Consider the following 24,328-nt stretch of genomic DNA (forward strand, 5'->3'; position numbering starts at 1 on the left):
GCTCCACTTTTGTCATACAATCATACCTCATTAGTAAAATGTCTCACTTTTATACCACCAATATATCAATTGACATAACTGAAATACACAAGCGATAATTACTAAATAAGGTCTGGACATTTTTTTTCTTACTACAATATTATGAAACTATATTTGTGTGTAAGTTTAAAAATTGAAAGGACATAAACTGTTGAGAAGGAAGGAAACAGATTTCAGGCTAGCTTTTTAGCCTAAGTGATGCATTTTCTACTATTTGTTCTTGGTTAAGGAGGATCAACAATTTCTAATTGTATCATCACATTTGGACAGCTTATAGCCTATTGTGAATTGTGATACCTAATTAAGGCCTGCTCTGCTTTTTTGCTGTTGAGATACCGCAACTTAATGCTGCTAACTGGAACGATAAGTCCCTGATAACACCCTGTTAACATATGTATTATTTTCGGGTATCTGATTTGGTTTGGCCTAAGCATATGATTGGTGAGCTTTTCAACCCTTCCTAGAAGTTTGGAAAAGCCTACACAATGATGCTAATCACAGGCTGTTATTGGGATTGTTCTGGTGCATTTGTGCTTAAATCTGGAGCTTTTATTCAGATGGCTTGATCGTGATGAATACGAGCTCTAGCTTGTCAGGAAACAAAGTTGGGCATAACCTCTGGCTCCTGTTTTCTGGTAATATTTGTAACCTTTCTCCTCTCACTGTAGTATCAAATATATATATATATGTACTTGTATGTAGTTGGTGGTTTGTTACCCTTTGTGAATCTTGTTAGATTTTGCTACCTTCAAGTTATTATAATAAAAGAAAAAAAGGGTGGACTCCTTCAAGTCCTGTGGTTTTATTGTTCACACCAAAGATATTTTAAGCAAAGGTAAGGTATACAAACATTAAGATCTCTTGTCAATTTGAAATAACTCTTCATTGTCTTCAACAAGAATTTTGACAATTTGAAGATCCATGATTGAAAATATTGACATGAAGAGCCTACCATGACAAGAGAAGGTGCATCGACCCCTTAAACTCTACCGCCCCAATTTGACAAAGAAAAGAATGATGAAAATAACAAAAGAAATTGACACTAATCACACTATTTATAAGCCAAAGTGGATAATTTTGTCTACCTTGGTAAGCATTATATGACACTAATCACACTATTTATAGTCACAACCTGATCATTTTGTTCACACATTACTCTTAAGTTCAACGAAATAACATCTATTGTCGTATAATTGTTTATCTTCCTTTGAATTGCATCTTTCAGAATAAGTGGTCTAATAGTTTGGTAGTTTGAAAGTTCTCATTTGAAAAGTTGCACTGTGATCTCAATAATCAAATATTCTAAGCTTGAACAGTATATAAATGAACTAACAGGAGATATTGATCATGACATTAATGCACAAAAATAGCTCATGCAATAATCTAATCAGGTGTGTAGCTCAGACCCAAAGACTAGTTCAAATTAATAATACTTTGTAATAGGTTGTATATGTTATTGATGTTTAAATAAATAGCCTTCTTGGTTTCACACTGCTCTCACCAGTGAACATTCACATATTATTTTATACACAATATAGCAAAGTCCATAATTTGGCCATCATCTACATTTAAAACTCCTCACAGAGATAGAGAGAAAAGGGATTGAAATACTAACCAAACAACTCACCAAAAAAAAAAAAAAAAAAAAAAAAAATGGCAGAGGGGGTTGCTTTCAACTTAGCTGGAACAGTGTTGGAAGCCTTGGGTAAAGCAGCCATAAAAGAGGCTGCATCCTGGTGGGGTGCACGAGACGATTTGAAGAAGCTTGAGAAAACCATCAAGTTGATCCAAGCTCGAGTTCGTGATGCTGAGAGGAACCATGAAGAGCCAGGCGGCAGAGATTATGCCATCAAAGAGTGGCTTTGGAGGCTGAGGATGGTGCTTTACCAAGTTGATGACTTGTTTGATCTTGTCCTCACTGTTGACCGGGAGAAACAGGTGAAAATGAACAAGCAGGTTTGTATTCCCTTCTCGAGCTCAGGCACTCTTTGTTTTAACTGGAAAATATCTAGAGAAATCAAGTCTATTCGCCAACAACTTGATGATATCAATTCAGATATTGCTGGCTTAAACTTGAATGCTTATCGTGATCATAGAAGTGAACCACAATCACTAAAGGCTCGCTTCATGAGGAATAGAGAATCAGGCTCTCATGTGAAAGAATATGTCACTGGTAGGGAAAATGACAAAAACATAATTACTGAAATGCTTTTTGATCCTAAGTTTGATGGGAAAAGAACTACTGTGATTCCAATTGTCGGGTTTGGAGGTCTTGGAAAAACCACTCTTGCTCAACTGGTTTTTAATGATGAGGGTGTTCAGAACCATTTTGATCTTACTAAATGGGTCTGTGTACCTGAGGTAGGTGATCAAAACACTGTAATTAGGAGAGTTTACCAATGCTTCACCGGTAAAGAGGATTTTGATAGACTCTTATTTAGCGCGATTGAATCATGCATCCTAGAATCGATTAAGGGTAAGAAGTATCTTCTTGTCTTAGATGATGTATGGGATGAAAGTCGGAATAGATGGTTGGATCTTCTAAGTTTGCTTGAATGTGGTGCAACTGGAAGTAGAGTTATTGTAACAACACGCTCTGCTGATGTTGCAAAAGCTGTTGGGACAACAGAACCCCACAATCTGGGACTTCTAACTGAAGAAGAGTCCTGGAATCTTTTCAAAAAATTAGCATTCCGATCAGAGCAAGAAGAGAGTAATAATTCTTATTTGACTCAGTTAGGGAAGGAGATTGTTGATAGCTGTGGAAATGTTCCCCTTGCTATCAAGGTTGTTGGAAGCCTTCTCCCTGATGTTAGTGAGGAAGAGTGGCGACAAATTAGAGATGCTCGACTCTCAAAGGCAAAGGGGAAGGAAGACACAAAGGCGGTAGAGGGGAAGGAAGATGATATCATGCAAGTGTTGAAGTTGAGTTATGACTACTTACCACCGGCTTTAAAGCAATGCTTTGCTTACTGTTCGTTGTTCCCAAAGGACTACGAATATAGTAAGAATCATATGGTAAAACTCTGGATGGCTCAAGGATATTTTGAGCAATCAAGCACAGGTATTGGAGAGAAATATTTTATGAAATTGTTGGGGAGGAGCTTATTTCAAGGTCCTATAGAAGATGCTGAAGGGAACTTCAAATGCAAAATGCACGATTTAGTACATGACTTGGCTCAAGATATAGCTAGTGAAGAGATGAAACAATTGGTTGAGCCTTTAGACCAGATATCGTCAACTGATGAACTTATACATGTGAGTGCTAAATTGGAAAAGTTAGAAGATGGTGGATGGGAAGCTCCAGTGTCGTTGCTTGCTGCTAGGAGGATACGGTCATTGATACTGCTAAGATTCAATGTTAACATTGCTATCAAATCATCATCTCTTGAAATGATGGTTTTGAAATTTCAGTCTTTGCGTGTCTTAGACTTGGAGGGTAAGAAGATCTCTGTGGTTCCGAATTCTATAGGGAAGTTGAGACACCTGAGGTACCTTAATCTTGCAAGAAACGATCTTATTAAATGTCTTCCTGACAATATAACAAGATTACAGAATCTGCAAACACTGAATCTTTTGAGATGCTTTAATCTTAGAGAGTTGCCTAGAGAGTTTTGTAAATTGGACAGCCTGAGGCACTTGGAAGTTCTTTTTAGCGGTTTAAGAGATTTTCCAACAGGATTCGCGAATATGACAGCTCTGAAAGAGTTAGATGTATTTATAGTTGGGAAAAACAATGGTATAGATTCACTGCCACCCTTGAATATTACTAGTTATGTGGACATTGAATTCAGCAAGTGGCGGAGTGATGCTGTTGTGGAAGCACAGAGGGCAAATTTGAAGGACAATCAGCATTTGGTACGGCTTAAATTAATGTTTGGATCCATGGAAGTTACTCCTGCAGATTTCGGTGAAATGGATAGAATGTTACTGTCCTTGCAACTGCCTCCAAATCTTAAAAACATTTTTGTTCAGAAGTACAAAGGAGTTGAGATGCCACGTAGATGGTTAGATGGGTTATCTAAGCTTGTTTTCATTCGTATTGAGTATTGCAGTAATTGCAGAGTTCTCCCTCACATGAGTCAGCTGCCTCATCTCAAAGAACTTTATCTTTCTTCAATTGATAGCTTGGAGTATGTAGAAGATGAAGATGACATTTCGGTTTGTGATGTCTACTACCCATCTTTAGAAGACTTGCAATTATTGGGTTTGATGTCTCTAAAGGGGTGGACTAGACCATCAAAGGGTGAGCCAAGGCACTTGTTGTTTCCTCGTCTTTTGAAAATGAACGTAGATCACTTCTCCAAGTTGATGTCAATGCCTCTAGCGCCAAAGCTGGAGTCATTAAGGGCTCAAGTAATCAATTGGAAGGTGTTTGAATCCAATCTGACATCAGTTGATGATGAGGATGCATCTTCTTCTTCGACTACTCTTTTTTCTTCATTAAAAGACTTGGATATATCAACGATTGAAGATGGACCTACTTCTCTGATAATCAGCAGTAGGTTTTCTAATCTACAGAGTATACATATAGGCCATTGCAAAGAACTGGCAAGTTTGATGATAGAGTCGTTAAATCCCATCAGGCATCTCCAAATTTATAAGTGCAAAAGCTTGAAAAACATATCAGTGGGAAATATATCTGTCCTTGACACACTTATAATTGAGGGCGGCGATAATGACTTGGAAGAAGAGCTCTCTCAAAGCATTGTTTGCTTAACCACACTTCAGAAACTTGAAATCAGTCATTTCAACACCTTGAAACAACTCCCAGAAGAGATGAGCAACCTCTCCTTGCTGCGCGAGCTGAAGATTGTTGATTGTCCAAAAATGGTGTCACTTCCACTATCATTATTAGGCCTTACCTCTTTACAAAAGCTTTGTATAAGCAGTTGTCCAGATCTGAAAGAAAGATATGAGAAGCCGAATGGTCAAGATTGCCACCTTCTCCAACATATTCCCAATGTTATATTGTGAGTTTCTGAAACCTGCATTGTCTCTATATAATTTTATGTTAATTGAGTGTTCAATGTGAAATTTAAATATCGGATGTTAAACTTTTGGCATTTTGACTTCCTTCGATTAAGGTATGCATGACTTTATTAAGTACAATGTAAAACATAATATGTAGGTAAGTTGAATTGATGAGTACATTCGATATTAAGTTTAGATTATATTGTTGAATGAAATTGAAAGGACATAGACTGAAGAGAAGGAAGGACACAATTGTCAGACTTGCTTTGTAGGTGATGCATTTTCTACAGTTTGTTCTTGGTTAAGGATCAACACTAATCATATCTTCACATTTGGGCAGCTTTTAGGCGTTATATTGTGATAAGTGAGAACCAAATAAAGTCTGCTTCTTCATTTTTCTGTTGGTTTAACGCGACTGATGTCTACCAGAACAATGATTTTCTGATGAACAATTCCATGCTGCTGTAAGTTTAATTGAATTGCATTTTCCATTTCTCATCCTACTCAATTAGTCGTTTGACACTGCTATTGTTTATTGCAGCTCTTCCCATATACTGATAACAACAGAATTGTACGTTTGAATAATAGTCTCAAATCAGAGGATCTAATCCATGCTAACCTCACAAAGGTGATCCTGCAAACTATAGGCTTCTAAAATTTCAGACTTGAATTATTATGCCTATTTCCTTTGATAAGCTGAATTTTATGAATCTGTATTTTGGGTTACTAAGTTGTTTATTACAGTGAAAAATTAAGATTTGCTGTACATGTTTACCCTTGTGCCACTCTTAGTCAGATTTCAATGTGTGTTAGTCTTATGACAATGTACATACAGCATGACTGCATGAGTACAGCTTTGGAGCTCATTAAAAGTGCTTTGTGCATTTTACCACTCCTGCTCCTTGATATGTCATAATTTGTTATTGCTCGATGCTTTCAGGGATTTTGAAGATTGTGGGGTGCATTAAGCTGCAAGTTATTGAGGAGAAAAACAGAAATCAGAGATGCATTGTAGGATTGCTGTACTAAAATGAAGATGGTGACTGTTTCGATGCTCCTTAGTGATGCCAGGCCGTCTGCATCAATACATAATTGATGCAACCGGTGATACATCAAGAATCAAGCCAAATGCAATTGCACAGGGGTGCAATTTTTTGTTTGACGCCATTTAATTGTTTCCTGAATTAACCACCTTGGTGTTTGTGTGGGGTAAATTAAGGCCCTTGTTTTTATGTTAACAATTTCGGTAGTAGACTGGGATTGGCCTGAGCGGCTGAGCATATGGTTTGTGGAGCTTTTCAACCCTTCCTAGAAGGTGGGAAAAGCTTACACCACAATGATGCTAATCACAGGCCAGTGTCAGCATTTTGGGAACATATGGGGCATCAATTCAGATGGCATGATCATGTATATGAGCTCCAGCTTGTCAAGAAACAAAGCTGGACAGAAGTTCTGTTTTCTGGTGATATTTGTAACCTTTGTCCTCTTGATCTCTTATACTACATAGTTGATATCTTATGTATGTAGTTGGTGGTTTGTTAACCTTTGGGAAACTAGACTTTGTTACCCTTAATATTTTTTAATAAAAGAAACGGGTGGACTCCTTCAAGTCCCGCGGTTTTACTCTTGACTCCAAACTGTCAATTCCTCGAGTTATGTTATAGTTTTTTTTTTCAACTTGATTAATTTTCTGTCCATTGATCAAACTGTGTATCGAGTGATATAAGTCCCAAAATGGATTGATTGTAACCTTCTAAAATCTGAATCTTGCATTACAGATTTACAGCATGAGTACATCTGGTGAGGCATCTATAAGTGGTCATTGCCGTCCTAACTTGAGCTTAAATTTTTTTTTCCTAGGTAATGCAAGGAAATTCAGTGTGTTTCTTTACCTCATGAATGTATCAGCACTCAGCAGATAGTAGATATCAATTCCGGCTCACTGACAATCTTCCTCTTATGTTATACTGACTGCATGTATAACTAATTGCTGTTGAGTAATGTAGACTAAGTTCAGTAGAATGGAAACTGGCAACTGCTCAACCTTTTAGTTTCCTTTGTTTAATTTGCTTACCGCCTTCAAACAAACTTACAATGTAATTGTGATCGGTTTATTTGGATTTATTAACTCGGTATGTGAATTTTAAGTATGTGCATTGCTAATGTACTATCTGAGAGGCTATTCTATGCTTACTGGTTGCTGCACCAAATATCGCATCCATTACTAAACAGACTAATTTGAGAGGTCTTGACATGTCTCCCTCCACTCCCATCTGCTCTCTTCATTACTTAGTCCTGAGTCCTGTACCTTAGTCAATTGGATTTTAATCATTAATTCACTATCAAAACCCTTTTGCATTTGGCACAGTTCCTTTTGTATCTACATATTTTTCGTAATCCTTTAATTTGATCAAAATTTGTTAATTACATTATCATATTTTATTTTGTTTATAAAAAATTAATTATAATTTAATTTAATAATGGTTATTGAAATTACCGTAAACTAACCTAGTGTTGAATAAGTAATCTTAAAAACCTTATTATTTTTTTTTTTTTAAAATCTTAAACCTCTTATCTCTTTCATTCCCTTTGTTCATTCCATTCCGTTCCATTTATCGAGTTTATAACAAACGGCCCTGAGGATACTTGCAGACTTGCTCTTGGAGACTTTGACAAAGAATGCGAAAAAATGAGTTTCGGACTTACTAGTCAATAATTAGTAATTCGCTCTCTTTCCCACACTCCCTCGCTGTCATTCGACTTCTCCTCACTCGGTCACTCCGATACTCCCTCAATCCTCTCGCCGGAGCTCCGTCCTCCGGCCACCGTATCCCCGCCTCCAAGTCCAGGTACCTGATTTGGTTGATTACATATTTTATATTTATTAACTTAATTCTATTAATCCCAATCTAGTTCACTTTATTTTTTTGAGTTATTGATAAATATTTTGCATTAGTTGGTTTGAAATCTGATATATCACCATCTTGTATGTTTGTTTGATTATATGTTTCTGGAAATTATAGCTTAGTTTATACTTGTATGTAATCACACAAACTCTAGCAAATTAGTAGAACTTGTTTTGTTTATTTGATACAAGTTTTGCTTTCTCTAACACGATCACAAAAAAATGGTCACATAAAAACATAAATGATGAGTTGTTATTGAAATTGAGTTTAGAATTGTTATATGATTATATTTGATTTTAGAATAATCTTGGTGGTTTAAGTAATTTGATTTTAATGTTTTACAAATGTACTCCGTATTTTTCATGTAATTACTATGCCCAATTTCTGCAGGTAATTTGTATTTGCAAGGAAGCTGTTTATGGTGGAGTGTGTTGGGACTTCATTATTATTAAGTATATGATCTATCTAAATCGTCGTTTTAAGTAACCCTATAATTGTGCAATCAATAGAATTGACTATCCATGGTGAAAAAGTGTGGAATTGGCACAGCAGAAATAGAAACATTATGGGAGGAAGTTAGGGAGTTAAGCCTCGGTACCTCTACCGAGGTAGAACGACTTAACTCTCCTCCTTCCCCTGTTGAATTTCTTAGGAATTATGTGGCTCCCAACAAGCCTTGCATCATATCCAATGCCCTTGATCACTGGCCTGCCCTTTCGTTATGGTCTTCTGACGACTACCTTTGTCAAGCCCTTGAGTCAGCAGAGGTGTCTGTCCATCTAACTCCTAATGGTCGAGCTGATTCTTTAGTCCCTCATCCTGCAGACTCTTCCTCCCTTTGTTTTGCATCTGCACATGTAGAACGCATGTCCTTTCCTGATGCTTTCCGCCTCATCTCTGATTCTGAAAGGAGTGAGAATGTTGTGGCATATGCTCAGCAACAGAATGATTGCTTTCGGACTGAGTACTCGGTTTTAGGTTCAGATTGTGATACGCACATTGATTGGGCCTCTGAAGCTCTAGGCTGTCTTCCAGAGGCTGTCAACCTTTGGATTGGTAACAATCGGTCCGAGACTTCCTTCCACAAAGATCATTATGAAAATCTATATGCTGTTGTTTCTGGTGAGAAGCATTTCCTTCTTTTGCCACCTACTGATGTTCATCGTATGTACATTCGTCCATATCCAGCTGCAAACTACTCCTATTCTCAGGTTTCTATAAATTCTAAAACTTTCTTGTGTATCATTTATCAATTGGTCTCTTAGGCTCCAGGGGTTAAAGTTTGGTTTATATTTGCAGGATACAGGAGAGTTCAATTTGGAGCTCGATGATCCAATTAGACATGTCCCTTGGTGTAGTGTGAATCCTTATCCACCTAAAGGAAGAGAGGAGAAGGAACACAATGAATTTCCTTTATATTTTAATGGGCCAAAGCCATTTCAATGTACAGTCAAGGCTGGGGAGATGCTATACCTGTAAGTTTCATTACTTAAATCTAATGTGCCTAGCTACTGTGGTACGTTTTTTATCTTTAGGATAGGTACGAACAGATATAAATATATGGAGTAGAACTAGTTTTGCTTCAAATTGCTAGTTGAGCCCTGAACTTTTACTGTACTTGTGGTTGAGCTTGGGTGGCCCCTATTGGCTATAAATGGTATATACTTCTAACTTATTGGCCATGGAATTTACATATCCGAACTTAGTAAGCATGAGCTTATTTTTCTGAAATAAGTATAAAAAAGGTGAGAAAGGATCCATAATTGTTCCCAATAGTAAGTTTATTGCTTATAACCTATTTCGAGTTTTAAACAGCTATAATAAGGCTTTCCATATTACATTATTCAATTTTATTGCCTATTGGTTTTCATGTATTGTTGATCAGTGATTGATGTTATCATCAGAGTTATCTCATTGATCACCATCATTTCCTTCTTACACCCCCTCTGAAAAATGAGGGATACCCTAGAGGCCTAGATGCATTCTTAGATTGAAATCTGTGATAAACTATCTTTCTCTGTATGAACTATGAAGGGCATATTTGAACCATTTCTGAACATTCTCTCTTTTTTTTATTCCTCACCTAATTGAATCCTTGAGGAGTATCTCTCATATGTTCCAGCCTTTAAACTCGATTCCTTGACTGACAGTACCCTTATCCCAAGTCGTAATAGCTGTTAAGCCGCCTGTTAATACTGCAACCCATCATTCATTGATCACATGTAGCAATTAGATCTCTTGGTTAATATTTGTTTTAGTTGTTTAAATGTTGACATCCTTTGTAGAACTCATTAGGCTCTACATTGTTGCTCATGCTATGTGACATTTGTGTATATTGCAGGCCTAGTATGTGGTTTCATTATGTGAAGCAAAGCCCACGCACCATTGCAGTCAACTATTGTAAGAAGCACTTTGAACCACAATGTTCTTAATCTGTAGATTTTTAGTATCTGATAATTGATTACATATGCTTAAAGGTTTCATCTTGTTCTTACAGGGTATGATATGCAATTTGAAATGAAATATGCTTACTTCAATTTCTTGCAATCGATTAATCCTATTGCTTGAAGAGTGTTTCAAAAATTGGTTGCCTGGTGCTTGTTCTCATATTTTGAGTTAGTCATTTTGGGTTTAGGCAGATATGCTGTATCAATTGTAATACTTATAGGTACTTGAATCTGAATGGATTGGCTTTCAGTTTTGGAGAGCAATTTTGTAAACAAATTCCATACAAATTTTCTTCTTTGTATCCAATTTTAGTATTCTTCATAGGAAATCAAAGCTTACACTACATTAATTTAGGGGGGTGATTATTTTTATTTATAAAAACTAGGGTTCTAGAGTTGTAATTGATGAATATTGTTATTCAATATTTTAATTGAAATTGCTTTTAATCTCTTGTTTCACTATGCGTATTACTTCATCTTGCTAATCCATGTCATATACGAAGTCAATTTTTCTATTTTTATTTATTATATCAAATCCTTCACTATTTATTTTCCTTCACTATTTTCAAGCTCATTTCTTCTTCTCTTCCTCTTCCAAGCTCGCCGATTTAGAGATAAACAACAAGAGTTTTACGAGAGATATTTTCCTCGTATTGTGTCCAATGGTTTAAATAAATAATACTTCATAAGATATAATTGATACTCGTATGAAATAACAGGATAAAATTAATACACATAGTAGAAGAGGATTCCAACTCAATCATTATATGAAGTACAAAACATATTCCTAAGTATAAACATCAAAAGTCCAAAACAGAGGTCTTGAACTTATCGTCCTAACAATTTTTCCTTTTTTTTTTTAAGGAAAATAGTAAAATACCAGTATACTACGGAGTACGGACTAATAAATTTTCCTCACTAACCAAAATCATAAAACTCCCCAAAAACAAAAAAAAAAAAAAAAAACAAATCAAAACGACACCGTTTCCCTTGGCAATATAACTTCACTTTCCTTCGTTTTCCAGACTCTAAAACACACACACACACACCAACTCGTTCTCTTTGTAGCATTCAACGTCATCAGATCGGAAAAACCCATCAATAGATCTCCAATTATTCATCCTTCCGTACTTTCAATCAATCGATCGTTGGAAAACCCTAGCTTTTTCCGACGCCGGCGAATTCTCATCGCCGGCGACACAATGGCTCCTCCTCCTGCCTATCAATCTCAGCGATCTTCTTCTTCCCCTTCTCAACCTTCAGGGTAATTTCTATCTTTCTATTTTTGTTTCATGTCAATTTTCTTCCTTTTGTTGTTAAATTTGTTTTTCTGCATTTTTATTTTCTGCAATTTGTCAGAATTTTATCCGTTGCTGCTTTGGTTCATGCAATTTTTATTGAAATTTCATTTTTTTGCATCAATTTTACTGAATTAGAGCTATTAATTGCGCTGAATTGTTGCGGATAGCTGTAAATCTAGTTGCTTTTAGCTAATTGTTGGATACAATGCTTATATTGGAGTGAGATGGTGTGGATAAACTTTATTGTTAAAGTAATGATCTTGGAGAATTCTGGGGTTTATTTAGCATGTGGAACAATTGGGTTTCATACGACTGATGACATCGATGTAATATTGTTTGCCATTGGGTTTTAGTGCAATGACTAATAAATCTTTGTTTGTAGTATATTATTGAAAGTGTTTGTATTTAGCTATGGAGGGTTTTATTGGAGTAGTTTTGTTTTAACAAAATTACGTCTTAGCTGGAGGGTGCTGGTTGATTGGTTGTCCATTGCGTGCGTTGTTTTAGCTCACTACTAATGGTATTGTTAGTTTTGGTTGCTGTAGAGTTTGGAAATTTGATTGATTTGGTTGGGTGGTATATGTCTGTGATCCTAAAGACCTTGCTTTATACGTGGAATTTGTAGGAATTGATTCTAACATTGGATCTTGTTGGAGAAGTTATATAAAGAGAACTTAGTCAATGTAAGCAAGCCCATATCAATGTAGCCGATTGCATTTTTATTTATCTGATTAACATGTAGATACTTGTAGATTTCCAAGTATGGAAAAGAATGTGAAAACATATTGCTTGTTAATTTTGTGTTGTGACACTTGAAATGTTTTCTGTGTTTTATTTCTTCTCATGGTAGTGCTATTAGTATATCATTAATCGCTGTCAATTACTATTCTAACCAAGAAACCAAAGATCAAAGTTACCAAATACGTCATAAGTGTAGTGAATTAGAGTTTGATTATCTGTTTCTGCAGGAAAAGTGAAGTTTCAGATTTAAGGCTACAGCTACGGCAACTTGCGGGTAGTCGTGCACCTGGAGTCGATGATTCTAAGCGCGAGCTCTACAAGAAAGTGATCTCTTACATGACAATTGGCATTGATGTTTCATCAGTTTTTAGTGAAATGGTCATGTGCTCTGCCACCTCTGATATAGTTCTGAAGAAAATGTGTTATCTGTATGTTGGAAATTATGCCAAGTCCAACCCTGATCTTGCGCTGCTCACTATTAACTTTCTTCAAAGGGATTGCAAGGATCAGGATCCAATGATTCGTGGGCTTGCCTTGAGAAGTCTTTGTTCATTGCGTGTTCCAAATTTGGTCGAGTATTTAATCGGGCCTTTGGGCTCTGGGTTGAAAGATGGTAGCAGTTATGTGAGAATGGTAGCTGTCATGGGCATCTTGAAACTGTATCACATTTCTCCTTCAACCTGCATTGATTCTGATTTCCCTGCTATGCTCAAGCAACTGATGCTCAATGATCCGGAAACCCAGGTGTGGATCATTATTCATAAATTCTTTTGTAGCTTTATCTGGATATTTGTACAAACTTAGAGTTTTAGTGGCTTGACCAAGTTGTTTGTTATTTAAGCTTTTGATCTTGTGCGTAATTCATTTCAATTTTTTGTTATCAATCCATTTGGAACAAAAATTTGTTTTTGGAAGAGGGTATTATGAACTGTACTTTTTGCTTACTGGAAAGATCTCACTTAATTGCTTCATGTACTGATGGTCTGATGTAATTCAAAAGTTCTGAGGCACAATCCGGTATTTGAGCTTAATGTTCCTAATAATATGGGATTCAATTATCAACTTGAATACCCTTGTTCTTTTTATTTTGAGCTATCCTCCTACTTCGTACTCCGCTTTGCTGGTTATATATAGCCCTTTAAATATCAATGAGTACATTAATTTTTGTAGCAGTTTCTTCTAAATTTTTGTGTTGACTACCATGGCTTTGGTGATTTATCTTGCTTCGTCTGTTTGATGATGTGGTACCTCTGGCTTGACACATTCTTTCAGGTTGTTGCTAATTGTTTATTAGCGCTGCAAGAAATATGGAGTGCTGAAGCAAGTTCTTCTGAAGAAGCATCTAGGGAGAGAGATGCTTTGCTTAGCAAGCCACTTATCTATTACTTTTTGAATAGGTAACTACTGGTATATTGTTTATTTAATTGTGATTATGAAATTTATATTGCATTACATTGACCTAAATTAGCTGATTTTATATGATATGTATATGCTAGTGTTTTTATATGAAATTTATTTTGCATTACATTGACCTAAATTAGCTGATTTTATATGATATATATGTGCTCCTGTGTTTTTTCTGCACTATATAACAGTCTGCTGCTTCTGATCAGCAGGCTGTTTTGGAGCAGCTTGTCTAAGAGTTTTTTTCTGAAAGGATTTTTTTTAAAAGTTTAGTATCAAGAGCTTTAAGGTAATATTGGGTTGTTCATTGTGGGGATATACCTTTTTCACCTATGACCCCTTAATATGCTACTTCAATAAAAGCAAGGTAGCATGTATCTTTACTTTTGACAGTGTGACCTGTATTTTTATAATAGGGTTTTCAAGAGTCGGATTAAAGCTCAGAATTTGACTATTTCAAGATCTTCATACATTAAACTCGATAGCCCGCAATATTCTAGCTTGAATTTGCCTTGTTTAGGTTCTCTTTGTTCTTGAATTTTGAAATAGCCATATAATAGAACTAAACTCATTTTTCGGGACTTTATAGACCTATTAGTAGGCTTGTTATGGTTTCAAACTAACTTTTATGACCCCAGGGGACACTCCTTACATTCACTTCAATTATGGAAAAAATTCCCGAAATTTTTCCGAAAACATTGATTATAGTCTTCAATTTTTGGATTCTCAACCTTTTTGGGCTCGGAAAGGAAAGAGGACAACGTGCTTCCCATGGATCTCCAAGACCCTAGGAGGCCATTTGGGCAGTTTGTGGTATTTTAGTGGAAAAATAGGTGTGAAAAGGAGATAGTGTCTCCAAAAGAAAGGTAGGGAATAATAGATAATTTATAGGAACATGAAAGTATTCAAATTGTTATGGAATAGGTGAAAATGGAAAGTGTTCAAACTATTTTAGGATGTAGGGAGTAAAGTTCTCCTGCTTCAAAAACTTTTCATTTCTCCATATGTATCTTTGACAACCTTTCTCTTACTGTGGAGTGATGGCTAATGGAGAAATGTTGGATCTTAGAACTTGTGTTTAGTGAAACTATACTATCATTTTTGTCGGATCTAGTTGGAACATTAATTGTTAATCCATACCTCAACTTTATATATTCAGGATCAGAGAATTCAGTGAATGGGCTCAATGTCTTTTGCTTGAGTTGGTTGCCAAATATGTACCATCTGATAACAGTGAAGTATTTGACATCATGAATCTTCTCGAGGATAGACTTCAGCATGCTAATGGTGCAGTTGTTTTAGCCACTATCAAGGTGTTTATGCAGCTAACCATGTCCATGACTGATGTTCATCAGCAGGTACCTTTATCCTGGTATACATAGATTCTTTTAGTTAGCCTGAGTTAGGATGCTTATTCATAATCATACGTATATTCTTTTTATATAACCTGAGTTAGGATGCTTATTCATAATTATTAATTCTAGCAGTTATATAGCAATAATGGTTACGCTAAAATTATCCTTTCTTATTATACTGCGTTTTGTTTATTTTGGAAGATACCCTGAAATAGTAGGCCACTGTTCATTTCTAGCAAATTTAACTATGGATTTTTCCCATAATATTCTTTCTACTTTTAGGATTTGATTTCAAGCTGATTCCTTATAAATGGTTCTTAACCAAATATAGCCTATTGAATGAGATTGAGGAGGAAATATTTTTCTGTTTAGTTGTGTAGTATATTTATTTGTTGAAGTGAGCAGTTATTAGGCTGTTTGATCTTGATTAGTTTTCTAGGTTTTAAGGAGGGGACGAGTTAATTTCAATTTTGTTAGGAGTGTCTATGTATAACGATTCTTCATTAATTGTTTTGTGGTGATCTGATATATTATTACGGAATATGTTGTAAGCATTTTAAAAAGCTTGACATCTCTTTAATATAGATCCTAGATTTATTCATTCTAGTATTGCAGCCTATTGCTTAATATTTGTTTTAGGGTCACATTTTGTTTTAGGGTTATCCAATATATGGTTTCTCTGCATATTCTTTTCAGGTGTATGAACGTATTAAAGCACCACTTATCACCCTGGCCAACACAGGAAGTTCTGAGCAGTCTTATGCAGTGTTAAGCCATCTTCATTTGTTGGTGATGCGTGCACCAATGCTATTTTCTTCAGATTACAAACATTTCTATTGCCACTATAATGAGCCATCTTATGTCAAAAAGTTGAAGCTTGAAATGTTGACTGCAGTTGCAAATGAGGATAATACTTACGAGATTGGTAAATAACAACTCTAGACTCTTACTAAGCAAAGTGGGATTAAAGTTGTTGATGAATTAAATAAAAAATTTTAATGTATCATTTATGAGCAATTTTCTTTTGTCTGCATCAGTAACTGAGCTTTGTGAGTATGTTGCCAATGTTGACATCCCAATTGCACGCGAATCTATCCGAGCTGTTGGAAAGATAGCCCTGCAGCAGTATGATGTGAATGCAATTGTTGACAGGCTACTTCAGTTTCTAGAGATGGAAAAGGACTATGTGACAGCTGAGACTCTGGTGAGTTTAGCTCTCCTTCAAACATATGCCTTATTTATTTGTTTGAAATGAAAATATGAGACGCTGCACACATGAATCTGCACTTGTCATCTTTAATTTGGTTGATGTGTTTGCCTGAATGGGATAAAATATGTGCCAGTTGTTTTTACATGCTTCAAGAAAGGTTTCACTGAGCATAATAAGCAAGTTAGTTGTACTCATAATGGTACATTCAAAATGATGGAACACATACTGGCTTTGGTCTGAATGTATGTTTGTACCTTGTTGTCGTTCTTAATGTATTACCACTGGAAAGTCAGTTAACTGGGGCGCTGGATCGAGTCTTAAAAATCAATCAAAATTGACGTTTGCAGGTTCTTATCAAAGATTTGCTGCGCAAATATCCCCAATGGAGTCATGATTGCATTGCAGTTGTTGGAAGCATCAGTAGCAAGAATGTTCAAGAACCAAAGGCTAAGGCAGCTCTTATTTGGATGCTTGGGGAGTATGCACAGGACGTGGCAGATGCTCCCTACATTTTGGAAAATATGATTGAAAACTGGGAAGAAGAAGATTCTGCTGAGGTAAGGAGGATATGCTGTTTAGTAGAAATATTCATCTTTTCGTTCAATCCGACCTGGTCTTGACAAGCATGATACCTCAAATACTCTGAATTTCGAGCTTTTGATGCACAATGCAATTGCCTGCTTGTTTTTCTCATGCAAATTTGTGAATCACATCTTAAATGAAATAGCCAAAATTTTAAATATTCAAATGTTGGTTGCGACCTCTATTTTGCTAAAATACCCAATTACCCATATTTTTGCTTACTTCCATTCTTCTTAGCTGACCATTCGGTTGTTACATAGGTTCATTTGCACCTTTTAACAGCATCAATGAAGTGTTTCTTTAGAAGGCCACCTGAAACTCAAAAGTCATTGGGAGCAGCATTGGCAGCTGGAATTGCCGATTTTCACCAGGTTTGTGTTGTTATTGGCCACACTGCCACACAAACCTAGTAATATACAAATATAGCTTTTGAGTTTGTGCAATTTTAATTAAACATGCAATTCTCTGCAGGATGTCCATGACAGAGCCTTAATGTACTATAGGCTTCTTCAACACAGTACATCTATAGCTGAGAAGGTGGTGAATTCTCCAAAGCAAGCTGTGTCAGTTTTTGCTGATACTCAGAGCAGTGAAATCAAAGATCGTATATTTGATGAATTCAACAGTCTATCCGTTGTATATCAGAAGGTAGCTTAGATTCTTTTGTGTGTGACATATCATCATCCATCGTAGCTTTTTCTTCTGTCAATTTTCAGCTGTATTTTTTCATATTATTGCTGCCAGAAAATGATTTTTAAGAAAGAGAAAGATCTAATGGCTTTGTGTCTACAAAAGGCAAGAGGCTCTTGACTTTCTTGTAAGTCTACTGTTCGTGCAAAATGTGCATAGTTCTGAAGGTTTTGGGCCCTGCCAATGATGCCTTTTTTGTTTCCTTTCACAATTATGAGTTGGGGGAGGAATGATATGTTATGGTCAAGTGATATTCCGAAATTCGAGCCTTAATACTTTTGAATGGAAGAAGTGAATATTGGTTTACTCTGTCCTAAAGGCAACAATATTATTTGATAGAAATTGCAGTCTAGCTCCTAGAATCTCTATTTCTTGATGGTTAATATGCTGACTACGTGTAAATGAAAATTTCGAATTTGATAGAAAAATTAATGTGGTGTGAAGGTTATTTTTTTAATCTCTGCTTTTCCATACCCATTGACCTTTTAACAACAATTCTTCCCAGAATTGAACGTGAACAATAAAATCTTCCTGGTCCTAGCTTTTTGGGGGAGGGATAGTTACCAATCCGTCAGATCTAGTTTTTTAATAGCTATTAGAACTTGGGGTATGGGAAATGCATCCAACCCAGCAGTTCACATTTATTTATTTTTATTTTTTATTTTTTATTTTTTATTTTTTGGCTAGTTCCAATTCACATATCAATCACTTGGGTTTGTGGTTCCAATAGTCCAACTCCTTCCTTTAATTGACCCTGTGCATTTATTATCCATACCTATCAGGCTATTACTGCCTCAAGTTATTTTTGCATCAAATATTGTTTTCAACAATAGTATAACACTGAAGTTAGAACCTGAAGGTTCCTAGATATATTGTGTGTTGTGATTATGGGTTTTATAGTAAGAATAATTGGTTTGATGGCCACATGGTTTTCCTTCTGCAGCCATCATTCATGTTCACTGACAAGGAACACCGAGGGCCATTTGAATTTTCTGATGAACTTGGGAATTTATCCATCGGAGCAGAATCTGTCAACAGTGTGGTTCCTGCTCAGATAGTTGATGCTAATGACAAGGATCTTCTTCTTAGTACAACAGAGAAGGAAGATAGTAGAGCTATCAGTACTAACGGGGCTGGTTATAGCGCCCCTCTTATTGATGCATCTTCAGGACCTTTGGTTGCTTTGGATACACAGCCAGCAGTACAAGATGCGCAGGCTAGCATGGCTATTGATGATTTACTTGGCTTAGGCTTCGCTGCCCCTGCACCTGCACCTTCCTCTGCTCCTGTTCCACCTCCTCTGAAACTTAATGCGAAGGCTGTTATAGATCCAGGCACTTTCCAGCAAAAATGGCGTCAATTACCCTTGTCCTTATCACAGGTTTGTGAAACATTATGCTGCTGTTTAACTATGCAATTTTGCACCCATATTTATATGAAGGTTGAGGGATCTGATTGTATGGAAATGGGATGCTTAAAGTTAATTGAGTTTGTTGAATAACAGAAATTTACTGTGGATGATTTCTGTTCTCTAGATTATGGTCAAGTAACCTATATTGTGTTCAAGATAAAATAATAAGATTTTAAAAGTGAATAAGCCATTATTTCATCTGTATACAAAACTACAAAAGTATGATTTATATGATTCTGTTTTTCCCCCTTTAACCCTTTTTGTAAAAAATAAAAAAAGTAAATTAAAATAAAATAACAGTATATTTGTTGTTGCAGTGCTAAGGCTGCATATTTTAGACCCTCTTCTCTTACCCTACACTATACTAGGCTAGATCATCTTAACTGTTGTGGTGATGTTGATATTGATGTATGTTGTGCATAACTGCATTTGCCATTTGCTGTCTTGTTGGTGTCATGTCTTTAATTTAGCTAGATTTTATAACATTCTGATGTTTCTTTTACATGAATGATTTATGGAATCTGGTATCTGTTAATTTGTGCAGGAAACACAAGTGACTCCCCAAAGTGTTGCAGCATTAACCACACCTCAGTCCCTTCTCCAGCACATGCTAGTGAACTCCATACACTGCATTGCCTCTGGTGGCCAATCACCTAATTTTAAATACTTCTTCTTTGCTCAGAAAGCAGAGGATACATCCACATTTTTGGTAGAGTGTGTTATCAACACGTCATCATGTAAAGCTCAAATAAAGATCAAAGCCGATGACCAAAGTTCATCTAATGCCTTCTCAGAAATATTTCAGTCAGCGTTGTCCAAATTCGGCATGTCCTGAATATCGCCCATTATTTATTTTTTTATGTTGCTCATGGGCCAATATGAGAAATCATGTTCAATTTTCTCTGTATTCTTCTTCATACCCTCGTTGCTCTTTTCTTCTTTTCTAGTGACTTTGTAGATGTAGATTGTTGTACAATGTGTAACATAAAAGGAAACCTTTCATCAATTTTAGCCTTCAGTCCAGCTTCAATACACGGTACTCATAAGTAGATTGAGATTTACAGGATGATTTTTGCTCATTATGTTGGATAATTTGTACAATTGAGTAATTTTTGTCTACATTTTGAAAGATTGGAGGTAATAGAGCTGTTGGCTGAACTAAATTCATCACTATATTGATAGAACTGAGCATATGATCTCCTAAAAGGCGGAATAAGCAAACTAAGTGTAATTTGAACATGAAGCTTGAAATATAAAGATTGATAGAAGCAAATGGGATTTAGTTTGTATATAATCAAAGCTCGACCACAAAGTATAAAACCATGTCTTCTTAGTGAAAGCCATCTATCTATTGATCTTCCTAAAAATTTAATTTAGTTTCAATCTTAAAGTCACCAACTCACTCATAATCTCATTGTAAAAAGCATAAAAATTAATCATATAAATAATCATTTTGGATGCATATTCTCCCTAAGATAAGACATTAAGACCATTACATCCTCAAGACTAATAAATTTGTGAATGTAAAGTGTATTGTGCACGTGATTATTTACCGTTCACTTTGAATTTAGAGATCAACAACCATCTTGTAAAAAAAATATTTCCAATCACATATTTATTTGGTGAACATGATGACCACTTTTTTTTTTTAATCATTTGCGCAACGTTTGATAATTACAATAGTACCTTGAATGGTTGTGGTGGTACATTTTTATCCCTCCCGTGTTATCATTTATATGACATTAGGTCATTAGTTATAGGCTTATAGCCTACCAATGGCCGTGGTAACGGTGGCTTTGCCGCCTTGGACTTGGTGGTTGGAACTTGAACTAAGCACATATCAAACTCCAAGCAAATGCCTACATAAAATGAAAAACCCCATCAAAAACTAAACCAAAACAAATGCAGGGGACATGAGCTTTGTACGTAGGGTTTTAGCTTCAACAAGAAAGGGTTTATCTTTAACTTCTCAAATTCAAATCAATCCCCCTAAATCTCAACTACCCTTTTGCAATTACCACTCAATTCCCAACAATTTACTGCAAAACTTGATAAAAGAACCAAAATCTCGCATCAAAATCATTCTTGATTCTGAAGAAAATTCGACTCTCAAAAGCATTGGTTTTTCCTGGGATGCTCTTCTTTCTGCTATCAATTCTTCTTCTACATCCAAGGCAAACCTGGTAAATTCATCAAACCCAGTATATTATTTGAATTAATATGTGATTGGATGCTTGATACGTTTAATACCCCTTTTTTTTTTACACAAAAAAAAAATAAAAAAAAATAAAAAAAAATAAAAAAAAATTGAGAGAGAGATTTATGGGAATTAAGGCTTGTGAATTTGGATATTAAGAAATAGATAATGATATCACTAGTTTTCTTTTATTTGGGGTTTGATTAACTTATGTTGTACTGTATATGCTTTTACTAGTTAGTCACTCTACTATGAAATGTTGTTAGTTTACAGATACAGACTTGTGCTAGTATTCTTATATTTGTGAAAAAACTGGGAATTGTATTTGGTACTTTAGATTTCTAGTGCTTTTGGCTTGTATTTATGGCTAGTTATTATCAACCAGGCTTTGGAGTGGAGATTAGAGAAACTGCTGAAGCACAATGAAAGAAATCATGAGTTGTTTGCTGAACTAATTTCTCATTGTGAGGAAACACGAAATCTCGAGTTAGCTATGCGTGCATTTATGGCAATGGAGTCTGTTGGGTTGAAACCGACATCTGATATCTTTAACTCGTTGATTTTGGTTTCGTTGCGTGTGGGAAATGAAATGACTGCGCTTGGCTTGTTTGAGGTTATGGAGAGGTCAGAAGACTATAAACCAGATTCTAAAACTTATAATGCTTTCGTTTCGATGTATGCTAAGTCTGGTAATGTTAAGGCAATGCAAGCATGGGCCTCAGCTAAGAGAGTTGCCGGAATTCCTGCTGATTTGCAGCTGTATGAATCTCTAATTTCTGGCTGTGTAAAAGCAAATAGATATGATACAGCCGAAATTTTTTATGAAGAAATGATATCATCAGGATTTATACCTAACATACACATTTTGGACAGAATAATTGATGGTTTGTGTGAACAGCAGGATATTGGTAGAGCTAAAGAGTTTTTGCTCAGCATTATTGATAATGGTTGGGCAATTAGTCCACATATAGCAGACAGACTTGCACATCTGTGTTCTGAACTAGGAAAAATTGAGGGAATTGAAGAGCTTCTCCAAATCTTAACTGCATCAAAGGAAAGTCCAGAAGTTCTTTCGAGAGTGCATTGTGGAATCATAGGTATGCATGCAAGGGCAGATAGATTAGATGATATGGAATATGCTGTTGGAAGAATGTTGAAACAAGGGTCAACATTCAAATCAGCTGATGATATCAAGGTGACCATTCGATCTTACTTTAGGCGAGCAGCATATGACAGGCTGGAGTTATTTTTGGAGCATATAAAGGGCTCGTGCCAGTTCACAAAATCAACATATGATTTATTGGTCACTGGTTATAGTGAAGCTGGGTTATCCGAACAACTGGACATGTTGCTGAAGGAATTGGGTCTGTGTGAAACTTCATGAGCCCTGCGTTGTTGCATTCATCTCATTTTCCAGCAGAAATTGTGCTGGGGGCTTCAAGGTTAAACCAGACACCTGGCCATGGAACGTTTGTTACTCTGTTAATTAATAATTACCAAAAGTAATTCTACTTCTGAGGTTATTGACTGAATTCAGCAGATTTCAAACTAACAGCATATGGTCTGGTTTCCATTTTCTGAAGTCCTTTTCCATTTGTTTGTGAAAGGCATGGTTTCACCTTTCAGATGTCAATCAAAGCTGTTATTTGATGCTGAGGTTGATAAGGCTGAGAAACTGCTAGCTTCAGAAATTGTAATGTTGAAAGCCTAATCTGCTACATACAATTTGGTAAGTGGCAGTGTTTTCTGTGCTTCAAGTTTATATTGAATCGAATCCTTCATTTTTCACACTTCTATTTTTCGTTAACAAGTTTATCATTCTTAGTTGCTGATTGGCATGTAAGTAACCATTTGATAGTTTGAATTGACAAACTGTAACATGTGTATACTGAAGGCGCCTTGTGAAATTGAAGAAATTTTAAATCACTGCTTTTACAATACGTGGCTGCTTCTAGTTTCAAATAGTTGAATCTTCATCTGAGTTTACGGAATATATTTGTATCCCTTAGTAGTAAAATACAATCAACCTGATGCACATGATTGACAGTAATCACAAGATTGCCTCATTTGGGATTAGGATAAGCCCTGAACAGGGATGGTACTCTTGACTCTTGATCACCCTCACCCATATTTTATCCCCCATATATCATCCTATTCGTCTGGAGAATTACTCAAGTAGTCATGTGCATAAATTTTAAAGACTGTTAGAGAAACACCCATGTGCATAAACATTAAGGACTCGTAGAGAAGTGCCCGTGTTTTTGGACTCCAGAGTCCAACACCTGTGTATGGTGTACTTTTGTTAGAGCATTGATTTAGAATGCAATGGCTGCTGCAACTGCTGCTTTGACATACCAAGAAAATGCTGGTGGGTGCAACGTTGCAAGGGTTTGATATATTTTTCATCCCCTGCCCCTAGACCCGTCAAAGCCTAGACTTAAATAGTATGGGAAAAAAGAACATTCTTCTCCCAAAAGATCCTAGCAAGGATTCCTAGATGAACTAACAGGATGAACCTATGTTAATCGATATCAAAAAAAAAAAAAAAAAATCCACCCGTTCTCTGTCACTTAGACTGGGCCATTTAGGTTGTCCAGCCCTGTATCGTCTGTAACGAAAGCTACTCCATCTTTGGCATTCTAGTTTTCTTGGTCCCGCTTCAAGGGATGACAAATGGAAAATAACAACCTTAGGGCAGGGCATTAGACACTCAATATGATGGTACTTGCTACTAAGAAACTTTCAAATCCCTTTCTAGCCTTTTTGTGCTGTAAGTAGCTAAAAGGTATATTTAGTTGGTGACCACTTGAACATGAAACAAAAACACAGAACAATCACAGGAAAATAAATTACTCTTTTTGTCTCTAAAAATCCAAAATTATGCACCAAAGATAATTATACAGTGGATTTTTAAAATTTTGGTTAAGGAGAGTTGATGTTGCGAATGAAGCTGTTAAAATATGATCCTCAATCAAATACGTAGTACGACTTACTTGTGTTTTAGGAACAATGAGAGTGGTATATAATTTCTATTTTCTTAAAAATGAAAAGTCAGGTGGGTAACAATTATA

The 24,328-nt window shown here is 36.0% G+C and overlaps 4 protein-coding genes across 4 annotated transcripts; all 4 read left to right on the forward strand.

Annotated features, from left to right (window-relative positions):
- Positions 1–1,684: 1,684 nt before the first annotated feature.
- LOC145591708 (putative disease resistance protein RGA1) lies at positions 1,685–5,016 on the forward strand. Its single transcript, XM_081648213.1, has one exon. It carries the CDS (start codon positions 1,693–1,695, stop codon positions 5,014–5,016), a length of 3,324 nt encoding a protein of 1,107 aa, XP_081504339.1. The 5' UTR covers positions 1,685–1,692.
- A 2,604-nt stretch (positions 5,017–7,620) lies between these two features.
- LOC145591378 (lysine-specific demethylase JMJ32-like) lies at positions 7,621–10,746 on the forward strand. Its single transcript, XM_081647817.1, has 5 exons — positions 7,621–7,862; positions 8,310–9,130; positions 9,219–9,394; positions 10,261–10,319; positions 10,417–10,746. The coding sequence occupies exons 2-5, from the start codon at positions 8,441–8,443 to the stop codon at positions 10,485–10,487; spliced, it is 996 nt and encodes a 331-aa protein (XP_081503943.1). The 5' UTR covers positions 7,621–7,862; positions 8,310–8,440; the 3' UTR covers positions 10,488–10,746.
- A 639-nt stretch (positions 10,747–11,385) lies between these two features.
- On the forward strand, positions 11,386–20,139 carry LOC145591377 (beta-adaptin-like protein A). The gene is made up of 11 exons (XM_081647816.1): positions 11,386–11,630; positions 12,636–13,152; positions 13,681–13,805; positions 14,972–15,170; positions 15,864–16,092; positions 16,205–16,371; positions 16,725–16,934; positions 17,220–17,330; positions 17,431–17,607; positions 18,593–19,030; positions 19,605–20,139. The coding sequence occupies exons 1-11, from the start codon at positions 11,569–11,571 to the stop codon at positions 19,893–19,895; spliced, it is 2,526 nt and encodes an 841-aa protein (XP_081503942.1). The 5' UTR covers positions 11,386–11,568; the 3' UTR covers positions 19,896–20,139.
- Positions 20,140–20,946: 807 nt separating this feature from the next.
- On the forward strand, positions 20,947–23,047 carry LOC145592942 (uncharacterized). Its single transcript, XM_081649462.1, has 2 exons — positions 20,947–21,243; positions 21,643–23,047. Exons 1-2 carry the CDS (start codon positions 20,974–20,976, stop codon positions 22,639–22,641), a joined length of 1,269 nt encoding a protein of 422 aa, XP_081505588.1. The 5' UTR covers positions 20,947–20,973; the 3' UTR covers positions 22,642–23,047.
- The last annotated feature ends 1,281 nt before the right edge of the window (positions 23,048–24,328 follow it).

Source organism: Chenopodium album, chromosome 18 (genome assembly GCF_948465745.1).
Source record: "Chenopodium album chromosome 18, dcCheAlbu1.1, whole genome shotgun sequence".
NCBI lineage: Eukaryota > Viridiplantae > Streptophyta > Magnoliopsida > Caryophyllales > Amaranthaceae > Chenopodium > Chenopodium album.

Bases quoted from the DNA above. Each gene is read 5' to 3' on its own strand.
- LOC145591708 (XM_081648213.1), top strand. From the start codon at position 1,693: ATGGCAGAGGGGGTTGCTTTCAACTTAGCTGGAACAGTGTTGGAAGCC.
- LOC145591377 (XM_081647816.1), top strand. From the start codon at position 11,569: ATGGCTCCTCCTCCTGCCTATCAATCTCAGCGATCTTCTTCTTCCCCT. The intron at 13,153-13,680 runs GTGTGGATCATT...ACATTCTTTCAG, and splicing joins TCAATGATCCGGAAACCCAG to GTTGTTGCTAATTGTTTATT. The intron at 13,806-14,971 runs GTAACTACTGGT...TTATATATTCAG, and splicing joins ATCTATTACTTTTTGAATAG to GATCAGAGAATTCAGTGAAT.
- LOC145592942 (XM_081649462.1), top strand. From the start codon at position 20,974: ATGAGCTTTGTACGTAGGGTTTTAGCTTCAACAAGAAAGGGTTTATCT. The intron at 21,244-21,642 runs GTAAATTCATCA...ATTATCAACCAG, and splicing joins CTACATCCAAGGCAAACCTG to GCTTTGGAGTGGAGATTAGA.
- LOC145591378 (XM_081647817.1), top strand. From the start codon at position 8,441: ATGGTGAAAAAGTGTGGAATTGGCACAGCAGAAATAGAAACATTATGG. The intron at 9,395-10,260 runs GTAAGTTTCATT...TGTATATTGCAG, and splicing joins GCTGGGGAGATGCTATACCT to GCCTAGTATGTGGTTTCATT. The intron at 10,320-10,416 runs GTAAGAAGCACT...TTGTTCTTACAG, and splicing joins CACCATTGCAGTCAACTATT to GGTATGATATGCAATTTGAA.